General features: G+C 36.3%; 1 protein-coding gene across 2 annotated transcripts in view; it reads right to left on the minus strand.

The window, feature by feature from the left end:
• Window positions 1–14,745, minus strand: part of LOC134746775 (Ig-like and fibronectin type-III domain-containing protein 1) — a 100,559-nt gene that overhangs the window by 76,998 nt on the left and 8,816 nt on the right. For both annotated transcript variants that reach the window (XM_063681306.1, XM_063681305.1), the window contains exon 2: window positions 9,253–9,322. In XM_063681306.1, the coding sequence (XP_063537376.1) occupies window positions 9,253–9,322 (70 nt within the window). The remainder of the gene's footprint in view (window positions 1–9,252; window positions 9,323–14,745) is intronic.

Here is a 14,745-nt window from a genome sequence, read left to right on the forward strand (position 1 = left end):
CTTGTTGGATTGTAATGAAACTATTCACATACAATGACATGAGGTATATCTAGGTCTGTAACTAGTTTATATAGCTCTAGTATATAAAACAAATGAAATAGAGGAAAAACAAGTTTTGCATGAAAAAACTTAAATTTCGCTGTATTTTTTTTACTATGGTATCTGAAGCTACATAAACTAATTATAGGCATAGATATACCTTATCCTACTGTAAGTACAAAGTTTCAGAGCAATCTAACTAGTCGTTTTAAAATGAGAGCGTAACTATGTTTGTGTGGAGAACCGAGTTTGCCGGCGGTAGTTGCAGTAAACCAGTAAATTGACTGGTTTTTCATTCCTCAGGTCTTCGGTCTAGTTTTATGCCATTGTTGTTTACTACACCTACTTCATAACATAGCACAAACATTATACTGCGTATATTATTTGGTGGTGACTCTGCTTGCGGAATTGATGCGGGCGCTGTCACTGTCAATTTCCTTGATAAAACGAGTGACGCCGCATTATTGCCGTAATTTGAAAGTTCCATCTCACAAATTTTTTTTTAGAAATTGACGCAGCTTCCTTGTCAAGGCCGCATTCGCAACAGTAATGCAGTTGCCATACGAACTTCAACTTTATCGCCTTAAGCTGTCAAAATAGGGGGCATGCTTTCTTAGACTGCACATCTTAGACTATCAAATGATCTTTGGAATTATCAATATTCTTGTGAGGGATCTAGTGAAAGATAGTCTACGACTAAACTAGATATTACATGTGAGTCGCTACGCCGGTGATGTCGTTTGACACCACACCGTGGCTGTGGAAGTTTGAATTATGTTGATGTTGTTATGCATATGTTTAGCGAGAAATGATCTTGGTTGAAGACTTGCATCTACGATATTCAGGAATGTATGACATGAATACAATTACCTTACTTATATTATACTAAAGTCAAGATGGATTAGTATTGCTGCGGGATAAGTGTGGCCGGCCGGTAATAGGACCTTTTTAGCGTTTTTGATTTGTGCTTTTTGCGAAATCAAACATCTGCCACTAAAAGCAAGTAGCAAGTAAGTTAACACTAATCAATGTGTAAACAGGCCTTAATGTTAAGGGTAGTCATACTTACCCGTATGCCACACGTATGTATTGACTTAATGCCTTATAGGATAATGTGTGCCTTTCTTCTCTTATTTTCTTCTTTGTAACAGGTTTGGAAGTAACAACACACCTTTGACACCTAGAAAACGCACTTTGAAAATCCACTCAAATACTTCCATCAGAAAGGACTAAGTATTTGAGTGGATTTTGAAAGTCCGTCACAGGTGACCAATTTTAATAAAAAAGTTACGTTAACCATCGCTGGGATAGGCGAGATAACTCGAACTGTAGGGTACCTACAAATTAATGTGTGGTTAGCCCTTAGGGCATGTAATAAAGCTAGCAGACATAAACGACCTAAGTACTAATTTCTGTTTTCTCCGACAAGTTATGAGTCTTACGAACCCTCAGCCAAAAAGCTGATACCGTAAAATCGAAATTACGCTCTCATTTTAAAACGATAAGCTAAAATAACAGAAACACAATCATGCACAATTCGACGCGCTCTATTTTCTTTGTCATCATCTTTGGCCACATCATCTGTTGTAGATGCTAGTTGCGGCGCTTGTGGGTTTATGGGGGACCATTGCCGTTGATGGCAATAAAGTCCTATCGCAGCGCGGCATTTCTTGCCACATCGAACGCACATAAAACGCCGCAGGGGGTGGTATAGCACAACGAAGACTTTTCTGCTTAAGGTTCTCCAGCCAGTAGTAGTAGTAGTAAATCACTTTATTGTACAAAACAAAAATTGATAACATGAAATTCATATAAATTTAGGTACAAAGGCGAGCTTCGTCATCGAGGCCAGTCATCGTCGTGCTTTGATGCTCGGACTTTAATGTGTAATTTTCTTTATGTATTACAAATTCTAGTAAGGAAAACTATGTCACTTGAATGTTCATGTCAAATTTCATGTTATTTTAGAACGATGTTTTAAAATGAGAACGTAGTTACGTTCTCATTTTCGATTGCATGTCTTCGGCTAGGTTTGTGTGACTCTTAAATTTTTAACTATCCTACGAACATTATCCTTTTAATCCTTTCCAACAAATGCTTCTATCACCATAAGGATAAATCCTCGGACGCCCACCGAGCATGCGCCACATGAAATTTATTACCCTTTTATAATATTGCTTTAATGAAACATTTTGCGGCCATTGCCAAACTTTTAAATGAACTTTTTAAACTGCAGTGAGAATTTTTTATAAGTTTTGGAATATTTTTATGCAAGTTCTCGTGGAAACCAGTTTTACGTGATCTATGGAACATCGACTCATGGATATGAAGAAGAGAAAGACGAATAATTATATTCGCAAATTGAGCTGAAAGGTACTGTATGGTACAGTTGAAGAAATATTATACACTAATGAACGTTATAATAATAAGGGTAATAAAACCATTAACACCCGGTTTTGCCATAGCGTACTTAAGCTAAACAATTTTGATCATAGAGTTATATTCATCTTCATGAGTCTCGATGAGTGGATGATTGCTTAAAGAAAAGTGCATTAATTAAAAATTATAATTATTAAAAATAATTTTGGCAAATTAACTTGTAAATTTATACTCTTTATTGCAGATTGGCCTTTTTCTATGAAGCGATTGGAATGTTGTCGGTTCTGTTGTAAGTTTTCTAAAGTTGCGATTGCAAAGGTGTTTCTTTCGTGGAAAAGTTTGCGTTCACTTGAAAACTAATCAGAACTATTTTAAGTTTTTTTTTTTCTCGAGTGTATTGAGCTGAGAAAAGCTGAGTTTTCTTTTTGATTTGAAAATATGACGACAGTATAAACCTTAAGGTCATATTCGGATTAAATCGAAATTACACGAAGAAAACGAGATTAACTAATAAGTTATTAAACAATCTAAACGTAAAGAACAGGCGTCAAATTTGTCTTGACAGATGTATATTCCTGAGTTTCATGACACAAACGTTTACGTTAGGGTACGCCCTGTCAAATTAGCCTAAAATTCACGTTTCCAAGTAATATTATATATATTCTAGCTAGTGGGTACCAATTATCTTGACATGTGCGTGACATTTCTAGATAAGTATTACAAATACATGAATTCGAACTAGATTATTAGGATCCGTTGCACCAAACCGTTTGTCAACGTTAAATTGTTCGCTACATTATTGTATGGGAAGTATCATAGTTTCTCTGTTGAGTATCGTTGATCAGTCCACTCATTGTGGTCGTTTCGCTCAAGTGTTACTTTTTCTTTAGTATATGATGTATATTTCAGTCTATAAAAGTGACGAAGCCCTCCGGTGGTGAAGGCCGGATTCAAACCGGCGTCTTTAGCTATTGCGGCTAACGACGTGAACCCCTAGGCTACTTCGCAACGGCGGAACCTGTCCCGATTTCTCGATGCCTTCTTAGAAAGACTAGGCGTCTTTGACCAACTGTAAGGGCGAGCAGTCCGTGCTCCCCTTAACGATGTAATTGATAGGTACAACTAAAAATATCGTAAACAAATACAATTTAATCTCATCTGTTAACGACGTCGGGCACAAAAAGATCGCGAATCAACAATTCTTGGCCACCAAATGAAATCTGGCAACAATATATCCAATCTGCCGATATCCGAGCCCCTTTAGTTTGGGGGAAATGTCGGCAAATAAAGTTAATGGATACCCTTCATATGTGGACACAGGGGCGGGACGACACGTCAGCAATAGTCGATTTTTCGTTAAAATATAACTAATAACCTAAGCTTTAAGTGTTTAGTGGGTATGTTCTTTTTTGTAACAGAAGTGGCGCTGTATGTAGAAGGTTTACAATAAATGTCTTTCTTTCTATCTTTAATCTTGCTTACTTCTTCTTACTTCTTGTGGCGCTACAACCCTTTGTGGGTCTTGGCCTCCTCTACAGTGCTTTTCCATTTGCTCCGGTTCTTTGCCTCCTTTCTTCAATTTGTGTATGTTTCCCATTTTTCGAAGATCCTCTTCCACGCAGTCTATCCACCGTTTTTTGGCTAGCCTTGTGGTCTCTTTTGTTGGGGTTTCCATTTAGTTATTACTAGTGACTAGAGTCTCCCGCCGTATTAGAGTAACAAGTTCGGGGTGTAACGGGGCATTCTCGGGCGATCTCTGTGAGCATTTAAACTAAAAAGTATGTACTTAGGTACCTATGATTCCAATTTAAGAATCTAGAGAGTTTAAGTACTTATTATAAGTAAGTAATGAAACTTATTTCCTTGCAAAAATTGATTTGCTCTTCTTTCTCCCCATCAGTATTACATACATAATGGAGCAAGGAGAGAGAAATATTTCATGTGTTATCGCGGCGAGATGACGAAACGTTTCCAATGAGCAGATATCGCCGCAAGTGTATCAACTTATATTTCCTATTTGTTGGATATGATGTGATAGGCCGCAGCTCTTTGTACAGATTTGGAATAGAAGACAGTAGTCATAAACTCTTTGTACGTAGATATGTATCCATTCTCTAGCAGATCAGATATGTATCCAAAGCTATTAGAGGGTGACAATACGTTTGATGTGTTGTCCTACAGCCCGATTGAAAAGTAACAATTTGTTAAGGTGTCGCACTGGTTTTGATACGAGCTTGTAGATCGCTCACGCTAATACTTAGGTACACGAGACCAAGATGATTCAATGTTGTATCAAAACCTTACCTTGACCTTAGCAACCGTGTATTATTATTAAAATTACATTTGTTATTTTAGCAAAATGGAACCCTTAGGTAGACACATTTATTTGTAAAAGGATACTTTATATATATATTTTTTTTTCTAAGACTAACTTTAATGTCAAACTTAGGGTAAGCATAGTAAGATAGCAACTTAAGTAGGTGCATAAAATTGTAAAAAAGAACGCTTTCTCGCCAACAAACTGCATACGCAGTTTGGCGAGTAATTTTGAAATTGATCATGCCTTTGAAAAAAAAATGGAAAAAAAAAAATAGTTCAAAACTATTTTTTTTAATCAACACCCTGCTTGCTCATTTTATCTATAACTATTCAAGAACTATTCCTGTTACATCCACTCGTACCCGGGGGCCCCGGTTTTCTCGAGAAAAGGCGTCGATAAGAACACTGCAGACTTTATTTCCGCAGATAGCGTTATTATATTAATGTCATTAGTTTATGCGTCACAAGTAAAACGGTGGGGGTGTATAATTAATTACCTTGATAGCGGCGTATAAGTAGAGATTCATTGGCTGCATAATATGAGTAAAATGTAACATTAAAACACATCACATACTTAACATATAATTAATAATAAGAATCGAAGATCAGAATATAAAATAAAAGTACACTTAAAATTATAGTTAATAAACCAAAACAATGCAAATAGCAATAAATACATTACAATAAATACATTAAACATTTTGTCTTGCTTAGTTTTAGACCTAGATTAATTAGTAGATAACTTAATTGCGTATATGTAGACTTTAGATCTTACTACTGTTTATATAATTTTCCTGGATATCTCCTCCCTCTAGCGTTATATTTTAACTGAATGTTCTTTTCCTTTTGTGCACACATGTTTCGAGTTATGGTCCAGATCTGAACTACAAGTCATTAATGTAATTTATATAAATGTCTGTAACTTATTTTGTGAGCCAAATAAATAAAATAAAAATAAATAAAAAACCACGCGCGCAACAAGCGACGAGGCGGGCGGCGCGGGTAGTCCGCGACGTACAACCGCCGCGGACACTCGTGCCTGAGGAAGGGTTCCCGATGAATCCGAAACATGTCGCCAAGAGCGACTAAAAATAATAGTGTGTGAAACCGTACTGATCTAAATATTTTAAATTAAAAACTCCAAAATGTCACAATGTCAATACAAAAAAAAAACTGTTTCAGTACTAGAAAGTACAAATCAGTAAATGATGTCAATATAAAACAAATACTAAGTGTAGACATAAATACTAACTATATGTAGAGTTAGTACTCTAAAAATCTAGTGCTTTTGCTCGCGACTTCGTCTACGTAGAGTTAATAATTTGGGTAGCTTATTTTTTATCCAATCTACTTTTTATCGATACCCCATACAAACTTTCAGCCCCCTTTTCACCCCCATAAAGGATGATTTCTGGGATAAAAACTACCCTATGTCCTTCCTTGGGACTCAAACTATCTCTATACCAAATTTCAACTAAATCGGTTCAGCCGTTTAAGCGTCATGAGGTAACAGACCAGACAGACAGACACACTTTCGCATTTATAATATTAGTATGGATTAATACCACGACGCTGTCCATTAAGGCATTAATAAATACTGACGCCATTTAGATCTAAAAGTCTGCTTACAGTTTGACAAAAGCTGCAGCAGTCAACAGATTATATCAGTAGGCATACAATTTCAAGCTAACATAGCTCATTTACATTGTATGACATTACGATATTAATCAGTAGTGATGCCATTCGACTCTAAAAGCTAAAGGAGCGTGCTTACTGCTTGATAAAAGCCGCCACAGTTGACAGATAATAGCAGTAAGCATACAATATTAAGCTGACATAAATCATTCACATCACACATAACAAATTAAAAGTCGGGGAATAAAATACATGAGAAACATTACCCTCCTTCTGACGCAGTCGGGTAAATACTGCACGGACCACCCCATGGAAGCTTTTATTATTACAAATTTTCTTAAAAGCCAACTCATTCCAAAAACTTTTAAGTATAAACTCTTAAGAAAATACTCTTAAAGAATCTGTGTACTGTGTATTGTACTGAATGGAGAATGAGCGTCAGCACAAAGCCCAACTTCGTAAATACATAAACTCCAACCAATTATAAGTCTTATTACTACAACTGACGATCTATCTTCGCTAGAAGTTGTTTAGAGACGTCATAATACGAATTCTGTTGCTTTTAAGGGATTTAAAGTCGTGAGAGGCCAATTCTGTTTTTAAAAATTGGATAATCTTTTGGTATTGTTTTGATACGAGCTTGAGTCGTGTCACCAAGCATCTTACGCGCACCAAAAAGTTTGAGCGAGATGTCTTATTTATTAGACGACACCAGCAGCGGTTTCATGGTCGCATTTTTGTTACGTGTCATGCCATGACACTCGCACTTTCATATTTGTTAGAACGTGACAATAGACGTCAGATGGTGACAAATGATAAAAAGCCGACCATCTTAGCCCCACTGATTGGATTTCGTGAGGACCAATCAGCGTGCAGCGGCGCACGTTGACTCAAGGCTCAAGGTCGTTATTAATTTAATTTGGATTTGTTCTTGATATGATCTGTCAGCTCTCAAAAGTGACATTTTTTGAACCAGAGATGTAATTGTTGACAGCTGATGGATCACATCAAAAACAAGTACAGATAAATACTGCGTTGACACCCTCGCGCCGTCCCACCTTCCGGGCACCAGCAGTGATGCTGGTCGTGCCGCGTCCACGGCAGAAGACCTCAAACGCCGCAAATACGCCACCCTAGGCAGTAGTTACATTTTTGAGGCGTTTGGGGTCGAAACGCTGGGGCCGTGGGGACCAAGCGCGCGTCGGCTCTACAAGGACCTAGCGTCGCGCCTTATAGACGCCACAGGTGACCAGAGGGCTGGCCAGTATTTTGCCCAAAGGATAAGCATTGCCATTCAACGTGGCAATGCGGCCAGTCTTCTGGGCACACTGCCCATTGGCAGTGACTTGGGGGACGTTTTTTATTTATAAAGCCTTACTTTTAAGTTTATTTGTAGTTTTAAATATTATTATTTTGATTTTTAAATAAATATACTTATAATTGTTAGTACAGATCAAATTCGTCAGAATCGGCCTAAAACTCGGCACCAGATTGTGATATTTGCATGACAAAATGCAAGGCAATTCGCTGTTCGCGTTCTGAATGTACGAGTAACAATGTGTTTTGAGTTGTTAATTAAATGTTATATTTTGTTTGGAATTATACCTGGAGTTTCACTCCGTATTTTACATTGTGTCGCTACAAGTACTTGTGCGAAAACTATTGCACTATTTTGACTTTGAATTCTGTTGCATTGCATTGTGAATCGTGTCATTAGGCATGTGGCTCACACCTACTTAATATTAATGAAATTGAATAAATTGTTATAATCAAGGAGCGGAATACTCATAGCAGAAATCATACGTCAAGAGGGATTGACTACTGTGTTTTATCGACTGTCGATAAATATTTGTCACTTAACACGACATCGTTTTGCAAAATAATGGATAAAACAGAAATAGTACATTATTGTCGAGGTTCGGAAGTAGCTACTTGCTGGCTGAGGATTCGACCTTGGGAGTCCGTTTAATTAAATTCCGAAGCCAGCAAGTAGCCTTCCAGCCGAGTCATATATAGTGCTTTTCTCAAAAATGGCGCAATGAATGCAAATATAATAGAAATATTTTACAAAAGCAACATTCTTATGTATATATTTTCACAGAAAAAAGTAAAAAGATTTGCTTTGCCGCCGTTTTATTTTTTTAATTAAAAATGGAAGTGTATTTTTCTGCTGAAAATACGCCAACCTATTTGAGACACCTAAATAGTCGCGGTACCAACATTATAACAATAAGTACTGATCATCTGTTTGGCTGTTTAATGGACCTATGCCTTCATTTGATATGGTCACTTCAACTTTTAAAAAGTTTGGAACTCGACAAATAATGGAATTTGTATGCAACATTGCAGTCCCGAAATCGAGACTGCAATGTTTTTAACTTTTTAATTTTTTGACTGACCATAAACTACGTACTTTGCGACCTACTTTTTAACCGGCAACGTCGACTTTGTCGTCCATTTTTGAGAAAATACATTTAAATTATGCTTGTTTAGTTATTTTAAATGAAGTCTACAATTAGAGCAATTTAATTTACTCGTAATATAGTGAAAGAATCTGCATTGTAACTTAGACAAGAATATTTCTTTATTGTTTTTCTTTTAGGATTAACCATTTTTAACTACTCAACTAGTCATCTTTTGCAGTTCGGTTCGAGAAACCAATTGTCATTTCACGCTACAATTATTGTGACATTTTGGAATATCCATTATATATATCCATTAGATGTCTAAGTGGCAAATCTAAAAGAGCTCGTTCAAGAGGACATTCGGAATCGCGGAAATGTCAGACAGCACTTTCTTAAATATCTCGTTATCGTTTCTGTTTTATATCTAGTTGATATATATCATTGTGTTAGTTCGGGAACATAATAATTTGTTTACCTTCAACTGATTGAGCGTTGGCGGCGACGATGAGCGTTATCAGCGCCACGCACCGCGTCGTAGGCCTCATCTGTAACAACAATAAAATATAAGTCAATAAATAGTAAATACATACTATGTATATGTAAAAATTAAAAAGTTAAAAACATTGCAGTCTCGATATCATTCACAACGACGGGACTTAATCGCGTAAAATAAGTTTTAAATTCACCTCTGACAATCAAGTCAATTCGTTCAAGTTAATAAACAAGACCAAGTGCGGGTAGTTCGAAAAACTCGCGCGCCTAGAAGATGTTGATGTCAACTTGAGCCAGTCTTCTCCGAGACCACGGAGATAACGCCGTCCTCGAAACGTCGGAGGTGAATTTAAATCTTATTTTACGCGATTAAGTCCCGTCGTTGTGAATAATAATGAGTAAAAATCGTGAAAGTTTAAATCAGTGTATTGCAGTCTCGATTTCGGGACTGCAATGTTGCATACAAATTCCATTATTTGTCGAGTTCCAAACTTTTTAAAAGTTGAAGTGGCCAAACCACATGAAGGCATAGGTCCATTAAACAGCCAAACAGATGATCAGTACCACTCAGTACTTATTATTATAATGTTGGTACTGCGACTATTAAGGTGTCTCAAATAGGTTTGCGTATTTTCAGCAGAAAAATACACTTCTATTTTTAATAAAATAAAAAAAAAAGGCGGCAAAGCAAATCTTTTCAATTGTTTTTACTTATTTCTGTGAAAATATATACATTAGAACTTAGCTTATGTAAAATATTTCTATTATATTTGTATTTCTTGCACCATTTTTGAGAGAAAACGAATCCTTAGCCAGCAAGTAGCTACTTCCAAGCTTCGACAATAATGTTAGTATTACCTATTAATGTATTGTTCTGTAAAATAAAATACATATCATATTATGTAATTAAACGTGCAAAATAATATCAATTTGCAAGTTTAAATCGGCTTACAAAAAACAGAACACAGATATTAAAACGGTAGGTATAATTATTTATCTCCTATTCTATAGTGTGTGAATATGATACGGGCAATATGAATATATGAATTAAGAGGTTTTTTTAAGTTACACTTAATTATGACGTAATTAATTTTTGAAAATTTACCGAGCAGCAATGTACTACTGCAAACATTAAAAGCTCGTATCTCGTAACTTGTGTTATTACATTGCGAGCCGAATTATTTTGTATGGTAATATTTTCATTATGTTTGTAAGCAAAAGTTATCCCAATATACTTCTTAGGTCCTAGCATAGCACCACCGTTTAAAGGTTTGCCCGTATTGGATTTACACACTGTATACATAAAAAAAGTGAAAAAAAAAGTGAAAAAGCGTTTATTGGTTACAATATTGTGTACAGCAAATTATGGTTGGAATCTCCAAGTAAGTAAAATTATACTTGTGGCAGGAGATCCCGCTCTATAAGCTATAGTTAGTTTAGCATAGCTAAGTACTTATTATTATGATAGATATGTAGCTATGCATTATATTCGGTGAATCACGCTGTTTCATTATAAAAACATGGATTTTTCCCATAAAATTTCAATATAAGAGCACAGCGAATAAATGAACATCATTGATAAATTATTACGTGTTTACTTACCTATGTTCGAATTATTTTAATTCCATATAATTAATTAAAGAGAAATACGTGCAATATTTCACCAATTTTGCATTAAATTTTAGTTCACAGAGTAATTTATTTATATTTTATGAGTGCGCTAATGTACCAAATTTAAATTGAAATGTTTGTTAGAACAACTTGATAATCACAGTGTTAGGAATAAATAAATATGCTAAACTAAATGAACTGAAATAATATAGTTAAACTAACTGACAATAAGTATAAAATTATTGATATAAACCGCAGTTATTTTTAGGGTTCCGTACCCAAAGGGTAAAAACGGGACCCTATAACTAAGAGTCCGCTGTCCGTCTGTCTGCCAGCAGGCTGTATCCGTGATAGCTAGACAGTTGAAATTTTCTCAAATGATGTATTTCTGCTGCCGCTATAACAACAAATACTAAAAAGTACGGAAGCCTCGGTGGGCGAGTCCGACTCGCACTTGGCCGGTTTTTTTAAAGTATGTAATTTGACATTACTGACGAGTGAGGTCTCTGCTTAGTATTTTCAAAGTTATCCCGCTATGGAAGTTAACCCAAAAGCACTTTTGACAGTTCGAAAAATAATATATTTGATTTGTTGACACCCCCATTAAAAAGCCTACATTTCCTCTTTCAAATAGTTTATTCATTCTAAAAACTTGAGCAAATTGAGCTGCAACTCATTTCTCAAGCTGCTCTTACCACGAACAAATAAAATGATTTCAACAAAAAAATCTTAAGCGCCACGCATTTTCTATAAAATTACGACGTTCCATTCATCCAGTTCCATTCAGGCCGTATACATTTGAAGCAAAGTACTCCGTTTAAAAATGCAAGTATTCAAATCGCTGTAGCGCTACGGCGTAGCGGAGCTACGAGTGTAATTGCTACGGGCTACGGGCCGCCATGATTGTGCTTTCTTCTAAAGTAGAGATTGCAGTAAATAATATACAGGTTGTTAAATACTAAATTCAAAACGCAGTCAATCAAAAACTATAAGGTTTTGGTGCGAAGAATCGTGACCCCGATTTTAAAGAACATTTTATTAGAATTTGTTTTTGGTAATTTACCTGTAAAGTGGCTATAGATGTAGTAATAATATGTCTACTTCATAGCGGCCCAAAATACTTCCATGATGCAGTTTTTATTAGTTATAGTCAGTAAAACACCTATGACATAGGACAGACAGAAATGACAAACCTGTAAGCCAGGAATCCACAAGCCAAAAACATTACTTGATCATTCAAACAATTAATAGATTATAACTTCAAATATAAAACATTACATATATTGCCCCCTAATGCAATTGACATTGAAATGGGATACATTTTATTTTTTTCCAATCATCGATCAATTTAGTTTACTCACGGAGTAATAAAGCCAATAACATCAATCAAGACTTGATATTTTAAGTTCAAATGTCGCCAGTTCATTCAACTGTAACCTCCCAAAACATTCCCTTACTGACCGCCCACCCTGTAGTGCGGTAATCCGACCGGCTTAAATTAATTAACTCCTTTGTCGTCTTTGTTGTGGTGTTGGGTGTTGTTTGTTTGTGATTAAAATCGAAACTGTAACAGAGTATTTAATCAGAACCGGTCCCTTTGACGTTTGGAGAAGAAGAATAAATAGGTATATACCTATTTCTTCTTCAATAAATAATATCTGACTCTTTGACTAGGCTTAAGTTTAGCCTTAAGTTGTTATGGAATTGTTTTTTTTTGTATATTGACATTTATTGAATAAATTAATTTTTAACAAGCAGAAACGTCTGCGATCGATGCTATTAAGCTTAGAATAAATTTAAAAGTGGAAAAATTACTGCCTTGGGTGAGACTTGAACTCACTGACCTAGGGTCCCCTAGACCCATATAGTGGGAAGATTTGCTGACTATGGATGAGGTCTTGGTGGCTCAGTTGGCAGTGAGTTCAAGTCTCACCCAAGGCAGTAATTTTTCCACTTTTAAATTTATTGAATAAATTAAAAATTCTCGAAAGGTATTTGGAAAAAGTCATAAATAATATTATTAGCACAATAACATAATTTTAAAGTAAGTAAAAACAACACAATAATATTCTTCTTCAGTCTAGCGTTATCCCGGCCTTTGCCATGGTCCGCTTTCCTTCTTGCCTTTCTCCACTTTGCTCGATCCTGGGCGTCCTCTCGCGTAAGCCCGTTTGCGCTTTCACGACATCGAGCCATCGCTTTTTTGGTCTGCCCTGGGGTCGGGGGCCGTCAAGGGCTAGGTTAAGGCATTTTTTTTATACTACGTCGGTGGCAAACAAGCATACGGCCCGCCTGATGTTAAGCAGTCTCCATAGCCTATGTACGCCTGCAACTCGAGAGGAGTTACATGCGCTTTGCCGACCCTAACACTCCTCTCCCTCGAGCTCTGGCAACCTTACTCACCGGCAGGAACACAACACTATTAGTAGGGTCTAGTGTTATTTGGCTGCGGTTTTCTGTAAGGCTGCATATGTATGTATTATTAGCAGGCATCGTAAACTGCGAGCGAAATCCATTTAAATGACGTACTTTGACTTGACAAGTAACAACCCTAGTAGTTTTTTTTAGTAGTTAAATGGATTTCACTCGCAGTTTACGATGCCTGATTATTAGCAACACAAGAGCTACCCTTAAACATCCTCACTCTCCGCGACGATAATTTTAAATAAGGCCCAGTAGATGTAATCCCTTTGAATCAACCTCTCAAAATATTCCCTTACTGACCGTCCACCCTGTAGTGCGGTAAACCGACCGGCTCAAATTAATCGACTCCTTTGTTTTATTCCAACAACCGACTTTTCAAAATGGCCGATTAAATTTTGAGGACACGGTTGTTGCCGTTTATAGGCCGTAAAAACTTTCCGAATGGATGTCATTGAGAATCGAAGGGGTTTAGGGGAGACGAGTTAGTAGTTAAGACTGTCAATCTCCGGAAAAATTACGACTTATTATACTGCCACTCCATGACTAACAGGCTAATTCGAACATGCACTGACATCAAACCGATATTAGAATGATATTGGAATTATATCAACAGCTGTCATTCGCGCGTTCATTTCGCTCAGACTTGAACTGCATAAATATTAGTGCCAGCGAGAACCTGCTCGAATGACAGCTAACTGATATGATTCCAATATCATTCTAATATCACCACTTAGTACCACTTCCATCCATCCAGTACCACAGTACCACTTCCATTCATTCCATCTATATACAGAAGTATATCCAGAACACCATACCTTAAGGGTTAGGAGGTAGGTAGATACCTACCTACTTTTGTATTAAAAACTATTTACTGCTATGTTGCCAAATTTTATTCAAATCCGTACGTAAGATAACGATTTGATTTTACTAAACGAAGTTCGATCGCTTAACACTTATTTTTCTGTAAAGTTGGAAGTCTATTTAATTATATTTGGATTTAAAGTTTTTAGGGTTCCGTACCCAAAGGGTAAAAACGGGACCCTATTACTTAGACTCCGATGTCCGTCTGTCCGTCTGTCCCTCTGTCTGGCACCAGGCTGAAATTTTCACAGATGATGTATTTCTGTTGCCGCTATAACAACAAATACTAAAAAGTACGGAACCCTCGGTGCGCGAGTTCGACTCGCACTTGGCCGGTTTTTTTTAATGCAGGTATCGTGTTTAAATATATACACAATATTTAAAATGTATATTTATAACTAGATAAATATTATAATATATATTGTATGTATATGATTATATTGATTATATAGCGTTTCACAGTAGAGGCCCCATAAAATAGCTATGATAACAAACGCAACGTATAATAGCTGTCTTTATCATCAACTGATCTACGATTTTAGTAAAGTTTTCAACTTAATGGGGTTTTGAAATGTTTTTG

Source organism: Cydia strobilella, chromosome 13 (assembly GCF_947568885.1).
Source record: "Cydia strobilella chromosome 13, ilCydStro3.1, whole genome shotgun sequence".
Taxonomy (NCBI): Eukaryota; Metazoa; Arthropoda; class Insecta; order Lepidoptera; family Tortricidae; genus Cydia; species Cydia strobilella.